Source organism: Rattus norvegicus, chromosome X (assembly GCF_036323735.1).
Source record: "Rattus norvegicus strain BN/NHsdMcwi chromosome X, GRCr8, whole genome shotgun sequence".
Taxonomy (NCBI): Eukaryota; Metazoa; Chordata; class Mammalia; order Rodentia; family Muridae; genus Rattus; species Rattus norvegicus.
In genome coordinates this window covers 24,036,877-24,059,517 of record NC_086039.1, presented here as the reverse complement: position 1 = coordinate 24,059,517, position 22,641 = coordinate 24,036,877, and the positions used below count along the sequence as shown (strand labels likewise).

At 39.0% G+C, this 22,641-nt stretch overlaps 1 protein-coding gene across 13 annotated transcripts in view; it reads right to left on the bottom strand.

Moving 5' to 3' along the window:
- Positions 1 to 22,641, bottom strand: part of Phf8 (PHD finger protein 8) — a 99,348-nt gene that overhangs the window by 6,956 nt on the left and 69,751 nt on the right. For all 13 annotated transcript variants that reach the window (XM_063280065.1, XM_006256792.4, XM_063280067.1 and 10 more), the window contains 2 exons: positions 4,944 to 5,039; positions 1,213 to 1,322 (listed from right to left, as the gene is read on the bottom strand). In XM_063280065.1, coding sequence (XP_063136135.1) covers positions 1,213 to 1,322; positions 4,944 to 5,039 — 206 coding nt within the window. The remainder of the gene's footprint in view (positions 1 to 1,212; positions 1,323 to 4,943; positions 5,040 to 22,641) is intronic.

The window sequence follows — 22,641 nt, the reverse complement described above, 5'->3', positions numbered from 1 at the left end:
TCTAAGACATTTCTCAGAAACTTTATAGCTCTATAGAACACCATATGAAAAACAGTTCTTAAATTTTATTTATATAGGATATAATTACTCAAAAATATAAACATTTAACTATTTATTTCACTTTACTTAAACTCAAGTAGCATGAAATCTGAAGTTAGAGGATATGAGTTTGAATCTTGTCTCCTCCATTTATTGGCTGTCTTATTCTGGACTAGTCACTTAAAGAGATTCTCAAATTCTTCACCTGCAAAATGATGAAAATAGCTTTTGAATAAGACTATTGGGAATATAATATTAGACATTGTATATAGGAGCACCTACATAAGGCAGATGCTCAATATTACTCTAAGCTATAGGATGTGGCATAAGGAGCTACGTGGATATTGTTTGAGACCCAAACATTTCACCTCCAAATGTTCCTAGGGTTTCTAAGCAAAGTACATGTTAAAGCACTTTGTAAACTAATGCTAAGAGGTAAAATTGATTCATTGAAGGTGACCTTTTTGGCTAAAAAATGATGAATTCTGTTCTCTTGCGAAGCAGGGGGTAGAGATCAAGGTAATAATATTTGATAAAGGGTATAAGAAAAAGCTCTTTACAAAAGGCCAAATACCAAAACTGGTGTGTGACTCAATACTTAAGTGTACTCAAGTGAGTCATTTCCTCAGGACTAAATCTGAAGGCAAATGATAGATCTAGTTCTTTCTGAGGATATTTTTTCCATTTTTTTTACTTTTTATTTGAGAAATTTATATATTCATGCAATATCATATTCATATTCATGCCTACCTCCCCTACCTGAAAAACCTTACAGATTCTCCCCAATCATGTTTCCCTTCCAATTTCATATGCTCTTTGTTTTTTTATATACATGAGTATGGAGCCTTCGTTGGGGCATGGGTGACCTACCAGGGACCACTCCTGGAAAGAAAACTGACTCTCCCTCCCACTCCATCTGTGGGGATTATATAAATTTATGAGGGTAAGTGACAGCAACAAGGACACTTTACTGATCTCTTTTTGTCCATCCTAATGCATGTCAACTAGGCAACCTGTCGAAGTAGCTTGCCACAAAGCTGAGATGTAAAGGATATAGGAGGGGCTGAGATACTGCCAAGACAAAGATTATCCATAACAGCAGGACCCTACCACCCTACAGGTCTCGATTTTAAGGCTCTAAGTCATCAGTAGCAGCTGGGTGTCAGCACATACCTGCTGGGCAAGCTTTGCAGCTGCTGCAGCCAAGCCTGTCTCAATGGAGGCAACTCTGGTTCCTTCACGAACAGGACGGTCCTGCTTGGGTAGAGTTGGAGTCACACGGGCTGCAAGGGAAACAGGATGTTAATTTATTTGTATATTATATTCTTCAACTTCCGACTATTCCAAAGGTAGTTATACTGTTCTTGCTTCTAGCTTTTCACAAAGCCCTATTTAATAACCAAGGCATAGATGAATACAAATTAACCTCCTTGAACTGGCATTTAACATTGTTCATGTGTTTCATATCCTTGTTGTTCCTGATTTACTTACTTTCCCAAACCTGTTTCCTCACCTATTGCTATGGTTTAAACACTCCCTCCAAACTTCATGTGGAAACTTAATTATCATTTCAACAGTATTAGAAGGGAGACCTTTAAGAGGCAAATTAGGTCACAATAGCACCGTTTTCCGGAATGGTATAAAGCTATTATTGCAGGCATGGGTTAGGTATTAAAAGGGGTGTATTTCGACTCTCATTTTCCCTCCTACTCTTTTACTATATGATGCTTTCTATTTCTGGGACAATTTAGCATGAAGGCCTATACCACGCCAGCAACATGCTCTTAGACTTCCAACTTCTAGAACCATGAGAAAAATAGTCTTTTATTTAGAATTTACTCAGTTGTAATATTCCATTACAGCCGCAGAAAACAAGCGAAACACCATTACTTTCTGCTTCTTCAGACAAATGGCTTCCTCATTGCACCTCCCGAGTATGATACTGCATTACCCTTCCCTCCATACTTACACTTATCATCTGAACTGCCTGTTCAGATCTATTTTCCTTTTGCATATATAAAACATGCCTATCCCTCAAAAGAATAATAACATAAAATATTTGGGGCCTCACTGATCCCACTGATCTTTCTTCTTTCTCAAAATTTATAATTGGTGCAAATGACTTGATATATAGCACACACTACCTGTTGAAGATTATTATTTTATAGGCACCAATCAAATAATGAATTCTTGAAGTTTTTGGCATAACTTTTAAATAGCACCTTAACAATAATGAATTAAAAAATTGTTATTTGCTTATCTTTTTCAACAAGCATCTCTTAGGAGCAACAAGTATCTTCAGGTGAAGAAAGAAAGCTTTTCTTTACAAACAAATCCCATCCAAGGCCAAGGAGACAACTTGGTAAGGTGCTTATTGTAAAAGCGTGAGGACCAGGCCTCAATTACCAGCTCCACATACATTAAAAAACAAAAAGTTTCATGACTTGAGTTTATTCCCTAGAATCCACATAAAGGTGAAAGAAGAGAACCAATTCCATAAAGTTATCCTTTGACCTCCATGCACATGTCCACCCCAGTAATAATCATAGAATAACATTTAAAAAACAAGGGTGCTTGGGAAATGGCTCAGTGGGTAAAGCATTTGTCCTGTAAATATGAAGATCCAAATTCAAATTCTCAGAACCCACATAAAGCTAGATGCAGTAGCCGTTGTCTGTGATTCTAGTGCTCCTAGAGTAAGATAGGAGGCAGAGACAAGAGTAGCAGTAGAAGACAATGGGCCAAATAGCCTGGGGGTGTGCAGCAGCAAACATCAAGAGATCCTGCTTCCCACATGATAGAGCAATGACAGACTTAGGCCAGTATGAATAGGCAAGTGCCCCCCTAGCACTGCGATAACAAGTATGCATCATCAATGCTAGTTGGTTTTGATTTTTTAATTTATGTGGGTGCTGGTTGTTGAACTCCGGTCTTCATATCTGCACAAAAGTACTTTACTGAGCTATCTCCTCATTCACACTGTAGTTCTCTGATGTTCACACTCACACTGGGGATGTACACCATGACACAAATGTGAAGGTCACAAGAAACTTGTAGGAATCAGTTCTTTCCTTCTAACATGTGGGTCCTGGAGATCAAATTCAGGCTGTTAGGCATGGTATGTTCCTCTATCTGTTGACTCATCTCAAATGGCTCTATACTATACTTTTAAAAGGTAAGCATGTTTTGAATAGCCAGACAAAAATACAATCATTAAACAAAACATGTGCATCCAAATACACATGAATATACCCAGACAGACAGAAAAACACACATGTACACACACAAGAATGGCAGCTTAAAAATGAGGAAGGAGTTATAAAACTAAAAAAAAAAAAAAAAAACCACCAGTTTGCAAGTCTTTATGAAACACTGGTTCTAGAGAATTGGATATTCACATAGTTTACAGGGTATAAGCTAGTCCCAAGAAAGAAAACTGGTGAAATTGAGATAGGACCAACACATATAGGATTTCAAGTATGAACTTTAGTCTGTTGTTTTCTTGAGAAGGGGTCTCTCTATGTAGCCCTGAAATTTGCTACATAGACCGGGCTAGCCTCAAACTCAGAGAGCCACCTGTCTCTCTGTTCAGATATTAAAGGCAAAATCGACCACGCCCTGCTCCAAGTATGAATTTTCATGTTATTAGTGATAACTATAGTAGAACAGGATGCAATCATGTGGTAACTGGTGAATTGCAGTAACGTTTAAGTTGTTAAGAAATTAAAAGCAAGCTATTTACAATATTTTGAGAGTTTAGAACAAACAGGGATAGAAAAACTTAAATTATCTCATGAGAAAAACAATTTTTAAATGATAAATAACCCATCTCTTAAAAAAAAGCCAATGTTACATGAAAGCAAATAAACAAATCTAGAAGATGATACTGGCTATAGGACAATTATATACGTTTCTATAAGAAAACTAACAAAGCCTAGATGAACTGTTTTAGATTAAGATTGATTTAAAAACAAATCATGAGAAATGGTAAATATTTTTTAGACCACTAATATTTGTGTAGTTTATTAAGAAGTGAAAAGTACTATGGACTGGGGGAAGATAATTCAATGGCAAAGCACTTGCCTTGCCACATAAGCATGAGAACTGGAGTTTGGATCACCAAACTGGATGTGGTAACACACATCTATAATCCCAGAATGTCTATAATGAGATGGGAGGCAGAGATAGGAGAATCCCTGGAAATAGGGATATGCAGCACTGAGCAAGAAGAGATCCTGCTGTAAACAAGGTGGGAAGACAAAGGCCCACACCTGAGGTTATTTTCTAAACTACACATACACACAACTGCATACATAAACAATCACACAGGATTGAACATACATACTCACAAACACTACACATAGGAACATACATCATACATATTCAAAATTTAAGAAGCCCTGAAATGTTCTTCAGTGTAAATAGCCCAACTAGTGAAGATGAAGAACCTCAAAATTCCATGTTCACTTCAGGTACCTACTTTCCTTCTCTTCCTTCCCTTCTTCAGGGATAACTTCTTAGTAGGCGACAATCTTGGGACTCTTGTAAAGCCCAAGAGTCCACATAATTTTCCTTCTTGAAAACAAAAGTATCACAGTAGGGCTGTGATGGCACATACCAGAATGTTCTTAGAAGCTTTAGATGTGTTAGTGAACTCTTCTGGTTTCCTTCATCTCATGCCATATAATTTCAAAAATAGCTATTATTTTCCTAGCTACATTACATACACTATGTCACAGAATAAATTCAGTCCTGGCACCTACCATGGTACTAGAAGTAACAGATGTTTGCTGACTAAGCAAATGAGTGACTGAGTAAGATCTTGTTCTACAGATCTCTTACATTGATCTATTTTATTCACGTGATTACTCCTACAGAGTTTAAGATACAAAATACTAGATAACCTTTAGGACTCCATGGAGCATCATCTGAATTCTTCTTTTTCTTGGGTCGAGATTTCAAAGCAGGGTCATCATCATCAGACTCCAGGGATGGATAGACTGTAGGGAGAGATGAAGGCAGGATAAATTAAATCACATACAAAACAACAACAACACAATGATATATACTTCAGTCTTCTTCCTCCTCTTCAAGTATATTCATTTACTTAATCCATATTCAACTGAAGGTCCCTAAATATCCTACATTTTGTGCCTTTTGTATAGCTGTACCCTTGTTATGAAAGTCCTGTCCTACATTCACCAAATTCTTGGTCACTCAGGTGACTTACTTGGCTCACCTTTTAAAATTTAGCTCTAGATTTGGTCTTGTAGTCATCAGGGAAATGCAAGTCAAAACAACCTCACACCAATCAGAATGGCTAAGATCAAAAACTCAGGTGACAGCAGATGCTGGTGAGGATGTGGAGAAAGAGGAACACTCCTCCATTGTTGGTGGGATTGCAGACTGGTACAACCATTCTGGAAATCAGTCTGGAGGTTCCTCAGGAAATTGGACATTGAACTACCTGAGGATCCAGCTATACCTCTCCTGGGCATATACCCAAAAGATGCCCCAACATATAAAAAAGACACGTGCTCCACTATGTTCATAACAGCCTTATTTATGATAGGCAGAAGCTGGAAAGAACCCCGATGCCCGTCAACAGAAGAATGGGTACAGAAAATATAGTTCATTTACACAATGGAATACTATTCAGCTATTAAGAATGAGGACATCCTGAGTTTTGCAGGCAAATGGATGGAACTAGAAAATATTATCCTGAGTGAGGTAACCGAGACACATGGTATGCACTCACTGATAAGTGGATGTTAGCAAAAACAAAAAAAAAAAAAACAAAAAACAAAAAACAAAAAACAAACAAACAAAAAAAACCCCACAGAATACCTAGGATACAACCCATAGACCATAAGAAATGTATCAAGCCGAAAGGCCCAAGTGAGTACGCTTCAATCCCACTTAAAAAAGGGGAAGAAAATAATCACCCAAGGCAGAGGGAGGGAGGGACCAGGATGGGAGAGTTGAGGGGAAGGGGAAAAGGTGAACAGGATCAAGTATGGAGGGATGGTCAGGAGAGAATCCCAGAAGGCCAGAAGAATGAATGGAAATATACGGTCTTTGGGAGGAGGGGGTATGGGAGACCTTCTAGAAAGTACCAGAGACTTGGGAGATGAGAGACTCTCCGGATTCAATGGGGTGACCTTTGCGAAAATGTCCACCAATGGAGAGCAGGAACTTGAAGAGTCCACCTCTGGCTGACAGACAAAGCCTTAAGTGGAAAGACAGGGTTACCAACCCACAGTAAAAACTAGAATTGTTCCTGTCTTAAAGAAAAATGGAGAAGAGATAGAAGAAAAAGTGGTCCAGTGACTGGCCTAACTTGGGATCCCTCTCATTGGGGGGCACCAATGTCTGACACTATTCTATTATTGATGCTATTATGTGCTTACAGACAGGAACCTAGCATGGCTGTCCTCTGAGATGCCCTTCTAGCAGCTTAGTGAAACATATGCAGATACATATACCCAAGCATAGGACTGAAGTCTGGGACCCCATGGTTGAATTAGGGGAAGGATTGAAGAAGCTGAAGAAAAAGGCGACCCCATAGGAAGACTAGCAGTGTCAACTAACCCAGATCCTAGGGAGCTCCCAAAGACTGAGCTACCAACCAGGTAGCATACTGGGCTGGTCCAAACCCCCTCCTCCCTAGCACATATATAGCAGAGGACTGCTTGGCCTGGTCTCAGTGGGAGAAAATGTGCCTAATCTTTGAGAGACTTGAGGCCTCAGGGAAGTGGATGGCCTGGGGAAGGGAACACCCTCTTAGAGGCAAGGGGGAGGAGGAATGGGATGAGGAACTGTGGGAGGGGGGATTGGGAGGGGGCAATAGCTGGGGTGTAAATAAATTTTTAAATTTGCTCTCATAATCTGATTCAGATTCCTCCTCAGCTCTCCATAGCAACCTGTGCTTTATGCCTTCAATGGAGATGTTATATTCTAGTTAGGAACTGATTATTACATCTGCTGCCTCTAATTTACAAATGAGGCCAGGGATTTGTACTTGAATTTTCACTAAAGCAACTCATACAATGAACAGTAGGTATTTATTGTTTGTGAAATAATGGGAAAAGTAAATAATACATATTTAATACACACAATAGGAACATAAGTTGAACTAGGATCAAAATTATTGGAACTGCACGATCTAAGTAATAAAATATTTATATTCAAGTATCCTATCTTAGAGAAACAAATAGAGGTATACAGATTATCATAAAATCCATAGGCAATTCCTCATAATCCAGAGGCAAGACACTTAGAATTTTTAATGGAAATATGGTCTAGAATGATCCAACTGATGACATAAAATTCTGAGGCAACTCCTAAGGAGCCTAGAAGAGAACTCTAAGAGTAATAATCTCAGAAGAATTCTCCTCCCTCTTCTTTCCAGAGGGCTTCTCTACAGAAAAGAGAGTCTATTTTCAGACCTTCCTCCTTCAGCAAAGAGGTGAAAACTTTGCCTCCTCACTTTTTTTTTCCAAAAAAAAAAAAGAGGATTTAATTGTTCTTAGAATGGAGTGAATACTAATAACACAGCTGTTTCAGGAAAAGACACCAATATTACTTTGTTGGGTGTGAAAGATATTCTAACTTTAAAAGAAGTTAAGTGTGACACAGCAGAAAGACTTGGTGCCTTAGGATCAAAAAACTACTTCGAAATTCTGGATGGCACAGTAGTGGCCTAAGAACAGGTTCCAGAGTCTTAAGCCAAAATGTTGAAATAACAGATAATACCACCTGCCTTGCAAAGTTGTGTTCAAAAGTTGTACTTAAGAGATGGTGCGTAGTGGGCAGTAAGATGGCTCAGCAAGTTAAAGATGCTTGCTGTGCAAGCCTGATGACCTGAGTTAGATTCCCAGAACCAACATAAAAGTGGGAAGAATGAGCTGTACAGTTGTCCCCTGATCTCCACAAATGCTGTAGCATGTGTACCCATCCCCACACATATTTCTTAAATTTAGTAACAGATCATATGTAAAGTAACCTGCATAAGAAATTCCAATCTGAGCTTCACATTTTAGTGGACAGGTAATAAGGTATAGATTATAATTAAGTCTATGCATTGAAAGAAATTATATTTACATGTGCATATTAAAATATATGGTTGAAGTTACTTCCTGATTTTAAAACATATTACCAAGTGATAGTAATTAACTCTGGGTGCAACCGGCATAAAAGCAGCTATAAAAGCCAATGAGAATGAATATAAAGAGCAGAAACAAAGCCTTGAATAATGATCAAATGATTTTTTTTTTGGGGGGGGGACGACGACAAGATTCTCAGTCTCATTCTGCTGCCAAGGCTGGCCTCAAATATCAAATGCTTCTGCCTCCTGTGTATTGGGATGACAGGTATAAATTATGTGACTGGCTTGCACAAATATTTTTGTGCCAGTTTTTCCTTTTTTAATATTTTTTAGTTTACATACAAAATAACGGCCTATGACATTACATGCATCTATATCATTGTATATTGTAATATGACTCCACCCTCCCTTAGCTGTTCATCTCAATAAGCTCTAAGAGAATAAAATAATACAAAGCATTTTCTCCAATTATTACAAAGGTAAAAATCAGTAACAGAAAGATATATATGGAAAATTCACAACTCAGTAGAAATTATTACATACTCAAAAAGAATCAAAGAAATAAACGTGTATATAATTTCACAGACTTTGATATGGGGCCAGTGAGATAAAGTGCCTACCACCAAACTCTGGGATCCATACTGTGGAAGGAGAAAACTGATTCCCACAAGTTGTCATCTAACCTCCATAAATGTATAACATAAAGTAAAATCAAATTAAAAGGACATACAAAAGTTTTAAAAGATTTGTATATGAATAAAAACAAAAATAGATCATACCAAAACTTTAAAAGATGCAGCAAAAGCAGTGCACAGATAGCAAGCAATTTAAAACTGCAAATACCTACATTCGAGATGAAAAATCTTAAATCAACAACCTACATTAGAAAACTGGAAGGAAAAATTAAACTGTCAAAAGTTAGATGAAAAAAAGATTATAGTAGACATAACAAGGAGAGGGAGAGGAAAAGGAACACAAAAAGTCACATCAAAAAGAACAAAAGTGGAGAAGAGACTGCACTCTGCGCACATCCAGACGCCAGAGGAAAACACCAAACGCCATCTGGAACCCTGGTGCACGGAGGCTCCCGGAAAGAGCGGCGCAGATCTTCTCGGTTGCTGCCGCCGCGGAGAGGACTTAGGCAGTACCCCACGAGCACACTTGAGCCTCGGAACCTCAGGTAGGACCAACTTTTCCCCTGCAAGTGACCTGCCTGGTGAACTCAGGACACACAGAGGCAAAATTCCTCTAGGACCGGGCACTTCCTGCGTTTACCTGAAGTCCCAGACCTGCGGATCCCGGCCCGCAGCAGCTCTCTGCTCCCAAACCCCGTGGGAGAGAGAACTCACCGCCTGGTCAGGTGGGCACTCCTGAGGCTGCAGAGCGGAGGAGACCACCAACACTGCCCACCCCTGCCCACATCCCTAGCCCAAGAGGCAACTGTATAAGGCCTCTGGGTTCCCGTAGGGGAGGGCCCAGGAGAAGCAGGACCCCTGCGCCTGAGACACCGCGGGAAACTGAAGGAAACAGACCCGATAAACAGTTCTCTGCACCCAAATCCCGTGGGAGGGAGAGCTAAACCTACAGAGAGGCAGACACGCCTGGGAAACCAGAAGAGACTGCACTCTGCGCACATCCAGACGCCAGAGGAAAACACCAAACGCCATCTGGAACCCTGGTGCACGGAGGCTCCCGGAAAGAGCGGCGCAGATCTTCTCGGTTGCTACCGCCGTGGAGAGGACTTAGGCAGTACCCCACGAGCACACTTGAGCCTCGGAACCTCAGGTAGGACCAACTTTTCCCCTGCAAGTGACCTGCCTGGTGAACTCAAGACACAGGCCCACAGGAACAGCTAAAGACCTGTAGAGAGAAAAAACTACAAGCCCGAAAGAGATAATCTGATGGCAGGAGGCAAGCGCAGGAACCCAAGCAACAGAAACCAAGACTACATGGCATCATCGGAGCCCAATTCTCCCACCAAAATAAACATGGAATATCCAAACACACCAGAAAAGCAAGATCTAGTTTCAAAATCATATTTGATCATGATGCTGGAGGACTTCAAGAAAGACGTGAAGAACTCCCTTAGAGAACAAGTAGAAGCCTACAGAGAAGAATCGCAAAAATGCCTGAAAGAATTCCAGGAAAACACAATCAAACAGTTGAAGGAATTAAAAATGGAAATAGAAGCAATCAAGAAAGAACACATGGAAACAACCCTGGATATAGAAAATCAAAAGAAGAGACAAGGAGCTGTAGATAGAAGCCTCACCAACAGAATACAAGAGATGGAAGAGAGAATCTCGGGAGCAGAAGATTCCGTAGAAATCATTGACTCAACTGTCAAAGATAATGTAAAGTGGAAAAAGCTACTGGTCCAAAACATACAGGAAATCCAGGACTCAATGAGAAGATCAAACCTAAGGATAATAGGTATAGAAGAGAGTGAAGACTCCCAGCTCAAAGGACCAGTAAATATCTTCAACAAAATCATAGAACAAAACTTCCCTAACCTAAAAAAAGAGATACCCATAGGCATACAAGAAGCCTACAGAACTCCAAATAGATTGGACCAGAAAAGAAACACCTCCCGTCACATAATTGTCAAAACACCAAACGCACAAAATAAAGAAAGAATATTAAAAGCAGTAAGGGAGAAAGGTCAAGTAACATATAAAGGCAGACCTATCAGAATCACACCAGACTTTTCGCCAGAAACTATGAAGGCCAGAAGATCCTGGACAGATGTCATACAGACCCTAAGAGAACACAAGTGCCAGCCCAGGTTACTGTATCCTGCAAAACACTCAATTAACATAGATGGAGAAACCAAGATATTCCATGACAAAACCAAACTTACACAATATCTTTCTACAAATCCAGCACTACAAAGGATAATGCAGGGTAAAGCCCAACATAAGGAGGCAAGCTATACCCTAGAAGAAGCAAGAAACTAATGGTTTTGGCAACAAAACAAAGAGAAGAAAAGCACACAAACATAACCTCACATCCAAATATGAATACAACAGGAAGCAATAATCACTATTCCTTAATATCTCTCAACATCAATGGCCTCAACTCCCCAATAAAAAGACATAGATTAACAAACTGGATACACAACGAGGACCCTGCATTCTGCTGCCTACAGGAAACACACCTCAGAGACAAAGACAGACACTACCTCAGGGTGAAAGGCTGGAAAACAACTTTCCAAGCAAATGGTCAGAAGAAGCAAGCTGGAGTAGCCATTCTAATATCAAATAAAATCAATTTTCAATTAAAAGTCATCAAAAAAGATAAGGAAGGACACTTCATATTCATCAAAGGAAAAATCAACCAAGATGAACTCTCAATCCTAAATATCTATGCTCCAAATACAAGGGCACCTACATATGTAAAAGAAACCTTACTAAAGCTCAAAACACACATTGCACCTCACACAATAATAGTGGGAGATTTCAACACCCCACTCTCATCAATGGACAGATCATGGAAACAGAAATTACACAGAGACGTAGACAGACTAAGAGAACTCATGAGCCAAATGGACTTAACAGATATTTATAGAACATTCTATCCTAAAGCAAAAGGATATACCTTCTTCTCAGCTCCTCATGGTACTTTCTCCAAAATTGACCATATAGTTGATCAAAAAACGGGCCTAAACAGGTACAGAAAGATAGAAATAATCCCATGCGTGCTATCAGACCACCAAGGCCTAAAACTGGTCTTCAATAACAATAAGGGAAGAATGCCCACATATACGTGGAAATTGAACAATGCTCTATTCAATGATAACCTGGTCAAGGAAGAAATAAAGAAAGAAATTAAAGACTTTTTAGAATTTAATGAAAATGAAGGTACAACATACCCAAACTTATGGGACACAATGAAAGCTGTGCTAAGAGGAAAACTCATAGCGCTGAGTGCCTGCAGAAAGAAACAGGAAAGAGCATATGTCAGCAGCTTGACAGCACACCTAAAAGCTCTAGAACAAAAAGAAGCAAATACACCCAGGAGGAGTAGAAGGCAGGAAATAATCAAACTCAGAGCTGAAATCAACCAAGTAGAAACAAAAAGGACCATAGAAAGAATCAACAGAACCAAAAGTTGGTTCTTTGAGAAAATCAACAAGATAGATAAACCCTTAGCCAGACTAACGAGAGGACACAGAGAGTGCGTCCAAATTAACAAAATCAGAAATGAAAAGGGAGACATAACTACAGATTCAGAGGAAATTCAAAAAATCATCAGATCTTACTGTAAAAGCCTATATTCAACAAAACTTGAAAATCTGCAGGAAATGGACAATTTCCTAGACAGATACCAGGTATCGAAGTTAAATCAGGAACAGATAAACCAGTTAAAAAACCCCATAACTCCTAAGGAAATAGAAGCAGTCATTAAAGGTCTCCCAACCAAAAAGAGCCCAGGTCCAGACGGGTTTAGTGCAGAATTCTATCAAACCTTCATAGAAGACCTCATACCAATATTATCCAAACTATTCCACAAAATTGAAACAGATGGATCACTCCCGAATTCCTTCTATGAAGCCACAATTACTCTTATACCTAAACCACACAAAGACCCAACAAAGAAAGAGAATTTCAGACCAATTTCCCTTATGAATATCAACGCAAAAATACTCAATAAAATTCTGGCAAACCGAATCCAAGAGCACATCAAAACAATCATCCACCATGATCAAGTCGGCTTCATCCCAGGCATGCAGGGATGGCTTAATATACGGAAAACCATCAACGTGATCCATTATATAAACAAACTGAAAGAACAAAACCACATGATCATTTCATTAGATGCTGAGAAAGCATTTGACAAAATTCAACACCCCTTCATGATAAAAGTCCTGGAAAGAATAGGAATTCAAGGCCCATACCTAAACATAGTAAAAGCCATATACAGCAAAGCAGTTGCTGACATTAAACTAAATGGAGATCAACTTCAAGCAATCCCACTAAAATCAGGGAATAGACAAGGCTGCCCACTCTCTCCCTACTTATTCAATATAGTTCTTGAAGTTCTAGCCAGAGCAATCAGACAACAAAAGGATGTCAAGGGGATACAGATCGGAAAAGAAGAAGTCAAAATATCACTATTTGCAGATGATATGATAGTTTATTTAAGTGATCCCAAAAGTTCCACCAGAGAACTACTAAAGCTGATAAACAACTTCAGCAAAGTGGCTGGGTATAAAATTAACTCAAATAAATCAGTAGCCTTCCTCTACACAAAAGAGAAACAAGCCGAGAAAGAAATTAGGGAAACGACACCCTTCATAATAGACCCAAATAATATAAAAGTACCTCGGTGTGACTTTAACCAAGCAAGTAAAAGATCTGTACAATAAGAACTTCAAGACACTGAAGAAAGAAACTGAAGAAGACCTCAGAAGATGGAAAGATCTCCCATGCTCATGGATTGGCAGGATTAATATAGTAAAAATGGCCATTTTACCAAAAGCGATCTACAGATTCAATGCAATCCCCATCAAAATACCAATCCAATTCTTCAAAGAGTTAGACAGAACAATTTGCAAATTCATCTGGAATAACAAAAAACCCAGGATAGCTAAAACTATCCTCAACAATAAAAGGATTTCAGGGGGAATCACTATCCCTGAACTCAAGCAGTATTACAGAGCAATAGTGATAAAAACTGCATGGTATTGGTACAGAGACAGACAGATAGACCAATGGAATAGAATTGAAGACCCAGAAATGAACCCACACACCTATGGGCACTTGATTTTTGACAAAGGAGCCAAAACCATCCAATGGAAAAAAGATAGCATTTTCAGCAAATGGTGCTGGTTCAACTGGAGGGCAACATGTAGAAGAATGCAGATCGATCCATGCTCATCACCCTGTACAAAGCTTAAGTCCAAGTGGATCAAGGACCTCCACATCAAACCTGATACACTCAAACTAATAGAAGAAAAACTAGGGAAGCATCTGGAACACATGGGCACTAGAAAAAATTTCCTGAACGAAACACCAATGGCTTATGCTCTAAGATCAAGAATCGACAAATGGGATCTCATAAAACTGCAAAGCTTCTGTAAGGCAAAGGACACCGTGGTTAGGACAAATCGGCAACCAACAGATTGGGAAAAGATCTTTACCAATCCTACAACAGATAGAGGCCTTATATCCAAAATATACAAAGAACTCAGGAAGTTAGACCGCAGGGAGACAAATAACCCTATTAAAAAATGGGGTTCAGAGCTAAACAAAGAATTCACAGCTGAGGAATGCCGAATGGCTGAGAAACACCTAAAGAAATGTTCAACATCTTTAGTCATAAGGGAAATGCAAATCAAAACAACCCTGAGATTTCACCTCACACCAGTGAGAATGGCTAAGATCAAAAACTCAGGTGACAGCAGATGCTGGCGAGGATGCGGAGAAAGAGGAACACTCCTGCATTGTTGGTGGGATTGCAGACTGGTACAACCATTCTGGAAATCAGTCTGGAGGTTCCTCAGAAAATTGGACATTGAACTGCCTGAGGATCCAGCTATACCTCTCTTGGGCATATACCCAAAAGATGCCCCAACATATAAAAAAGACACGTGCTCCACTATGTTCATCGCAGCCTTATTTATAATAGCCAGAAGCTGGAAAGAACCCAGATGCCCTTCAACAGATGAATGGATACAGAAAATATGGTACATCTACACAATGGAATATTACTCAGCTATCAAAAACAACCGCTTTATGAAATTCGTAGGCAAATGGTTGGAACTGGAAAATATCATCCTGAGTGAGCTAACCCAAACACAGAAAGACATACATGGTATGCACTCACTGATAAGTGGCTATTAGCCCAAATGCTTGAATTACCCTAGATGCCTAGAACAAATGAAACTCAAGACGGATGATCAAAATGTGAATGCTTCACTCCTTCTCTAAAAGGGGAACAAGAATACCCTTGGCAGGGAAGAGAGAGGCAAAGATTAAAACAGAGACTGAAGGAACACCCATTCAGAGCCTGCCCCACATGTGGCCCATACATATACAGCCACCCAATTAGACAAGATGGATGAAGCAAAGAAGTGCAGACCGACAGGAGCCGGATGTAGATCTCTCCTGAGAGACACAGCCAGAATACAACAAATACAGAGGGGAATGCCAGCAGCAAACCACTAAACTGAGAATAGGACCCCCGTTGAAGGAATCAGAGAAATATCTGGAAGAGCTTGAAGGGGCTCGAGACCGCATATTACAACAATGCCAACTAACCAGAGCTTCCAGGGACTAAGCCACTACCTAAAGACTATACATGGACTGACCCTGGACTCTGACCTCATAGGTAGCAGTGAATATCCTAGTAAGAGCACCAGTGGAAGGGGAAGCCCTGGGTCCTGCTAAGACTGAACCCCCAGTGAACTAGATTGTTGGGGGGAGGGCGGCAGTGGAGGGAGGATGGGGAGGGGAACACCTATAAAGAAGGGGAGGGAGGAGGGGGATGTTTGCCCGGAAACGGGAAAGGGAATAATACTCGAAATGTATATAAGAAATACTCAAGTTAATAAAAAAAAAGAAAATAAATCTTAAAAAAAATCTAAAAGAAATGAACAAATTTCTAGATTTACCAAACCACCAAAGTTAAACCAAGAAGAGATCAACAACCTAAACAGAAGTCTAACATAGGAAACAGTAATATAAATCATTCTAACTATGTAAGTGCAGGCCCAAATGTATTCACAGCAAACTTTCAACAGATCTGCAAATAACTATAGTCAATTCTTATTAAATTATTCAAAAAGTATACAAGGAACAGTTCTAAGCTATTTCTACAAAGTCAGTATTATTCTAATAAAAATACCAATACTAGGTAGAGACATAACCATGAGAACAAAAAAGAAAATGGCAGAGGCCAATATCTCTGATGAACACAGGGTCAAACATCTTCAATAAAATACAATTACAAACCAATTACAGACCAGTAGAGGTATTTATCAAAAATACCATCAAAGATCAAGATGACTTTATGTCAGAGATACAGCGATGGTACAACATGTACAAGCCAATAAATAAATTACATAAGTGGTCTTGAAGACAAAAAACACATTATCACCTCAATTGATGTAAAAAGGCCTTTGATAAAATCCAGCATAACATCATGCTAAAAAGCCCTACACAGAGTAGAACTGCAAGAAACATATTTTAAAACAGTAAGGCTTTATGTGACAAATATATTCCCAATATCATCATAAATGGAAACTTAAAGCAATCTATTAAAATCAGGAATGAGAAAGGACTGTATGCTATTGCCATTTCTTTTCGATATAATACTTGAAACACTAGCTGGAGCAATAATGCAAAGAAGGGGGTTAAGGAGATATAAAAAGGAAAAGAAGTTAAACTGTCCCTAATTTGCATACAACATTATATTCTAAAAGCAACCATAAAACTTCAGAAATGATCAACAGATCGCAGGATACAAAATCAACTTACAAAAATCTGTATTGAGGACTCCATATCCTGGTCCTTACCTCCAGCAGAAGACACCTACTCTACCAGAGGCTATGCTGGGTACTGGGAACCCCAAGTAAAACACGCACCTATCACCTAATACTCCTTAAAGCTGGTCCAGCAGTCCCCAACAGTACCCCTTCCCTTGGGCTCCATATCCCAGTCCACAATTCTAGCAGAAGACCCCTGCTCTGCTAAAGGCCACTATGTTAGGACCCCAGGCTCACACCTCCTGCAGAAGACCCCTGCTCTGTAGGAGGCCAAGATGGTACTAGAAACCCCAGAGGCCACACCAGTATCCAAAATCCCAGAAGCGACACCAGTTCCCAGAATCCAAGAGGCAACATAGGCACCCAAAACACCAGGTCATACTGGCTAACAAATTAACAAAATCAGAAATGAAAGGGGAGACATAACAACAGAGACTAATGAAATCCAAAGAATCATTAGGTCATACTTCAAAATCCTGTACTCCACAAAATCAGAAAATCTAAAAGAAATGAATAAATGTTTTGATATATAATACTTAACAAAGTTAAACCAAGATCAGAAAACAATTCAAATAGTTCTATAACACCTACTCAAATAGAACTAGTCATTAAAAGCCTCCGAACCAAAAAAAAAAAAAAAAAAAAAAAAAAAAGTTCAGGGCCCAACTGACAGTTTTAGTGCAGAATTCTACCAGCCTTTCAAAAAAGAGCTAATACTCCTAAAATTATTCTAAAAAATAGAAACAGAAGGAACATTGCCAAATTCATTTTATAAGGTCACAGTAATTCTAATACAAAAACCACACAAAACTTTAACAAAGAAAATCAGAGCAATTTCCCTCATGAATATTGATGAAAAATACTCAAATATATCCAAGTACACATCAAAACAATCATCCACCATGATCAAGTAGGCTACATCCCAGAGATTCAGGGATGGCTCAATATAACAAAATCTGTCAATGTGATCCACCATATAAACAAGCCAAAAGAAAAGAACCACATGATCACCTCACTAGATTCTGAAAAAGCCTTTGACAAAATCCAACACTCCTTCATGATAAACTCTTGGAGATCAGGAGTGTTAAGACACATACCTAAATAAAATAAAGGCAATATACAAGAAGCCAATGGCCAACACCAAATTAAATGGTGAGAAAATTAAAGGAATTCTACTAAAATCAGAGACAAGACAAGGCTGTCCACTCTCTCCATTATCTATTCAACAAAGTACTTGAAGCTCTAGCTAGAGCAATCAGACAACCAAAGGAGATCAAAGGGATTACAAACTGGAAGGGAAGAAGTCAAAATATCTCTATTTGTCGATGATATATAGTATACATAAGCAACTCCAAAATCCTTCCAGGGAACTCCTATATTTGAAAAACTCTTTCAGCAAAGTGTTAGGGTATAAAATTTACTCAAACAAATCAGTAGCCTTCTTCTACTCAAAGGATAAACAGGCTAAGAAAGAAATTAAGGAAATGACATCTTCATAATAGTCACAAATAACATAAAATACCTTGGTGTGATTCTAACCAAGCAAACAAAAGATCTGTATGACAAGAACTTCAAGTCTCTGAAGAAAGAAATTGAAAAAGATCTCAGAAGATGGAAAGATCTCCCATGCTCATGGATTGGCAGGATTAATATAGTCAAAATGACCATCCTACCAAAAGCAATCTACAGATTCAATGCAATACCTACTAAAATTCCAACACAATTCTACACAAATCTTGAAAGATTTTCAGCCTTATATGGAAACAACAACAACAACCAAAACCCCAAAACCCCAGATAATTAAAACAATTCTGAACAATAAAAGAACTGCTCACTTCAAATTGTGGTACAGAGTAATAGTAATAAAAACCACATGGTACTTCCATAAAAACAGACAGGCTGATCAATGCAATTGAAGACTTAACCATTAATTCATATACCTATGGAAACCCAATTTTTGGTTAACAATCCAGATACAGACACTGAAAAAAAAAGCATCTTCAACAAGTGGTGCTGGTCTAACTGGAAGTCTGTGTGTAGAAGAACACAAATAGATTCATACTTATCACCCTGCACAAAACTCAAGTCCAAGTGGATCAAAGGCCTCAACATAAAACCAGATATACTGAACCTGATAGAAGAGAAAGTGGGGAAGAGCCTTGAATGCACTGATACAGGGGACAATCTCTGGCACTAAGATCAACAATTGATAAATAGGACCTCATGAAACTGAAAAGGCAAAGGACACTGTCAATTGAACAAAACTACAGCCTACAGAATGGGAAAAGATCTTTGCTAAACTCATATCTGACAGTGGGCAAAATTCCAAAATATATAAATAAGAAACTAGATATTAACAAACCAAATAACTCAATTAAATGGGGTACAGATCTAAACAGAGAATTCTCAACAGAGGCACTTCAAATGCTGAGAAGCACTTAAAGACATGTTCTCAACATCCTAAATGAGTTTGAGATTCTATCTTGCCAGAATTGCTAAGATCAAAAACACAAGTGACAGCTCATGCTGGAGAGGATGTAAAGCAAGGGAAACACTGCACTATTGCTGGTGGGAGTACAAACTTGCACAGCCACTTTGGAAATCAATATGGCCATTTCTCAGAAAACTGGGAATCTATCCACCCCAAGATCCAGCTGTATCACTTCTGGGTATATACCCAAAGGACTCTATCCTACCACAAGGACACACACTTGACTATGCTCATAGCAGCTTTATTCGTAAAAGCCAGAAACTGAAAACAACCTAGATGTGTCCCTCAACTGAAAAATGGATAAAGAAAGGTTGTTTATTTACACAATCCTTAGCTGTTACAAAAAATAAAAATGAGATATGCAGACAAATGGATGGAACTAGAAAAAAAATCATTCTGAGTGAGGCAATTCTGACCTAGAAAGACAAACATAGAATGTAATCACTTATAAGTGGATATTACCTGTAAAGTGAAGGATAACCTTGCTGCAATCCACAGAACCAGAGGAGCTAAGTAACAAAGAGGGCTTGAGGAAGGGGATACATGAATCTCCCTGGAAAGGGAAAGTAGAATAGATATTGTAGGTGGATGGGTTGAGGGGGGATGAAAACAAGAGGGGGTTCAGGTTGGAGAGGAGAGGATGGAGGGAGAGAGTACTAGGAGAGATGGATGGAAATGGGGGGCGGCATCTTCTGGGTGAGGTAGAAACCTAATGCAATGGAAACTCCCAGGAATCTACAGGGGTGACCCTAGCTAAGATTCCAAGCTAGGAGGGATATGAGACTGAGCTTGTCATCTCCTGTAACCAAGCAAGGCTTCCAGGGGAGGAACTTGGACACCAACCCAGCCACAAAACTCCAACCTACAATTTGCCCTGCCTACAAGATATGCTGGTGTGAAAGTGGCACAGAAATTGTGGGAGGGATCAACCAATGACTGGTCAACCAAAGACTGGTCCAGTTTGAGACTCATGCCCAGAGAGGGAGCCCACCTTGATACTGCCTGGAGGACCAGGATCCAGAGGCTGGATAGCCCAGAGACCTAAGATAGACCCAAACATGATTGGTAAAAACAAAAAGTCAAGGAAGTGATTCCTAATAATATTTTGCTATACTCATGGAGTGGTACCTAGTCCAATTGTTATCAGAAAGCTTTCATCCAGCAACTGATAGAAACAGATCCAGAGACCTATTGCCAAACATTATTATGAAGCTCAAGGAATCCTATGGAAGAGGAGTGTGTTCATGTATGTGTGTGTGTGTGGGGGGGGGAATTGTAGGAGCCAGAGGGGTCAAGAATACCACAACAAAATGGCCTGTGGGCTCATAGGAGCCCATAGCGACTGAATCAACAACCAGGGAGCCTGTATGAGACTGACCTAGATACATGTTACAGTTATGTAACTTGGTCTTCTTGTGGGATTCCTAATAGTGGGAGCAGAAGCTGTCTCTGATTCTTTTGCCTGCTTTTGGAACCCTCTTCTTCATACTGGAATGCCTGATCCAGCCTTGATAGGAGGGGAAGCACCTAATGTTATTGCAACTTGATATGCTACATTTGGTTGATATCCAAAGGATTCCTGCCCTTTTCTGAAGAGAATCTGATGAGGAATGGATATGGGGAGAAGGGGAGGTAAGAGGAACCATCTGGGAGGAGAGGAGAAAGGGAAAACTGAAGTCAGGATGTAAAACAAGAATTAAAAAAGGAAAAAAATCAGTATCTATACATCAACAATACACTGAGAAAGACATGGACACATTCTCATTCACAATAACCTCAAAAAAATCAAGAACTAAAATCTAACCAAGAAGGTGAAAGATTTCTACAATGAAAACCTAAGTTATTGAAAAAAAAAAGAGAGATTGAGAATAATATTAGAAAATGGGGAAAACATTCCAGGCTCATGGATTGGTAGAATTAATGAATATTCTACCAAAACCTATTTATAGATGATTTAATATAATCATAATCAAAACCCCTCTCATTCTTCACAAATAGAATATACTATTCTAACATTCACGTGGAACCACAAAAGATCCCAGATAGTTAAAACAAACTTCTTTGTTAAAGAGCCATTGTAAAAAAAAACAGAATGGTACCAGTAAAACCAAAAAGAACATCCAGACATGTAGACCAGTGAAACATGTTAGAAGGAAGAAACAAGGGTACATGTAAATACAGTCATTTAATAATTAATAAAGATGCTAAAAACATAAACCGGATAAAGATAGCAACTATGACAAATGATGACGGGAAAATTCAATGTCTACAGGTAGAAGAATTAAAATAAACCTGCATTTATCACTTTGCATAAAAACTAACTCAAATACCAAAATATGAAACCTGAACCACTAAAGAAGAAAAGATTGGTAGAAGAAAAGATAGGCAAGGTCCTACAAGATAAAGGCATAGGAAGACTTTCTGAATAGGAGCATTTGCCTAGGAATTAAAGCCAACAATCGACAAGTGGAACATCATAAAACTAAAAGGCTTCTGCACAGCTAAAGAAACAAGTGGGACTGGAAAGATATCTCAGCAGTTAAGAGCACTGACAGCTCTCTAGAGGATCAGGGTTCAATTCCTAGCATGCACGCGCACACACACTGCAGCTCACAACTGTCTGTAACTCCAGTTTTAGGGGAATCTGACATCCTCACACAGACATACATGCAGGCAAAACATTAATGTATATAAGATAAAAACAAACAATTGAGTAAAGAAGCCCACAGAGCAGAGAGAAATTTTGGCAGGTACACATCTGACAAATGATTGATATCTATGACTCAAATAAATATTGAGAAAGTAAGAGTAAAAAAGTGACCCATTCAAAAAACGGGCTATTAATCTGAACAGAGAGTTCTCAAAGGGAAGAATAAAAGTAGCTAGAAGTATCTTTAAAAATGTTCATCAGTGGGGCAGACCTGGGAAGACAAGGAAGTGAATGTGATTGGGGCTCATGATGTGAAATTCCCAATCAAAAAAATTATGAAACTAACTAAATAAAATCAATTATTAGAGAATGCAAGTCAAAGCAACTTTGAGATTTCAGCTTAACCTAGTTAGAATGCCTAAGATGAAGAGAACAAATGGGGAGAATACAGGGAAAGGGAACTTTTTTCACTGTTTATTGGTACGGTTGCAAATTCACATATCTACTCTAGATACTAACATGTGGAACTCTTAAAAAGCTAAGAAATAAAGTAGAGTGGTAGTGGCCAGGAGGCAGAGATAGGCAGATGTCTGAGAGTTCTAGGCCAGCCTGGTCTACAGAGTGAGTTTCAGGGCATCTAAAGCTGTCTCACAACAAACAAAAATCTAAGAAATAAATATACCAGATACCTTTCAAAAACTAGTCTTTGCATATGCCCAAAGGACTTAACACTTTTCCTACAGATACTTCATTGTCATTCTAATCATAATTGTCAAGACATCAGAAACAATCTAATTGTCCTTCAATTGATGAAAGGGTAGTGAAAATGTGGTACATATACACTTTGAAATACAGTTCAGCTGTAA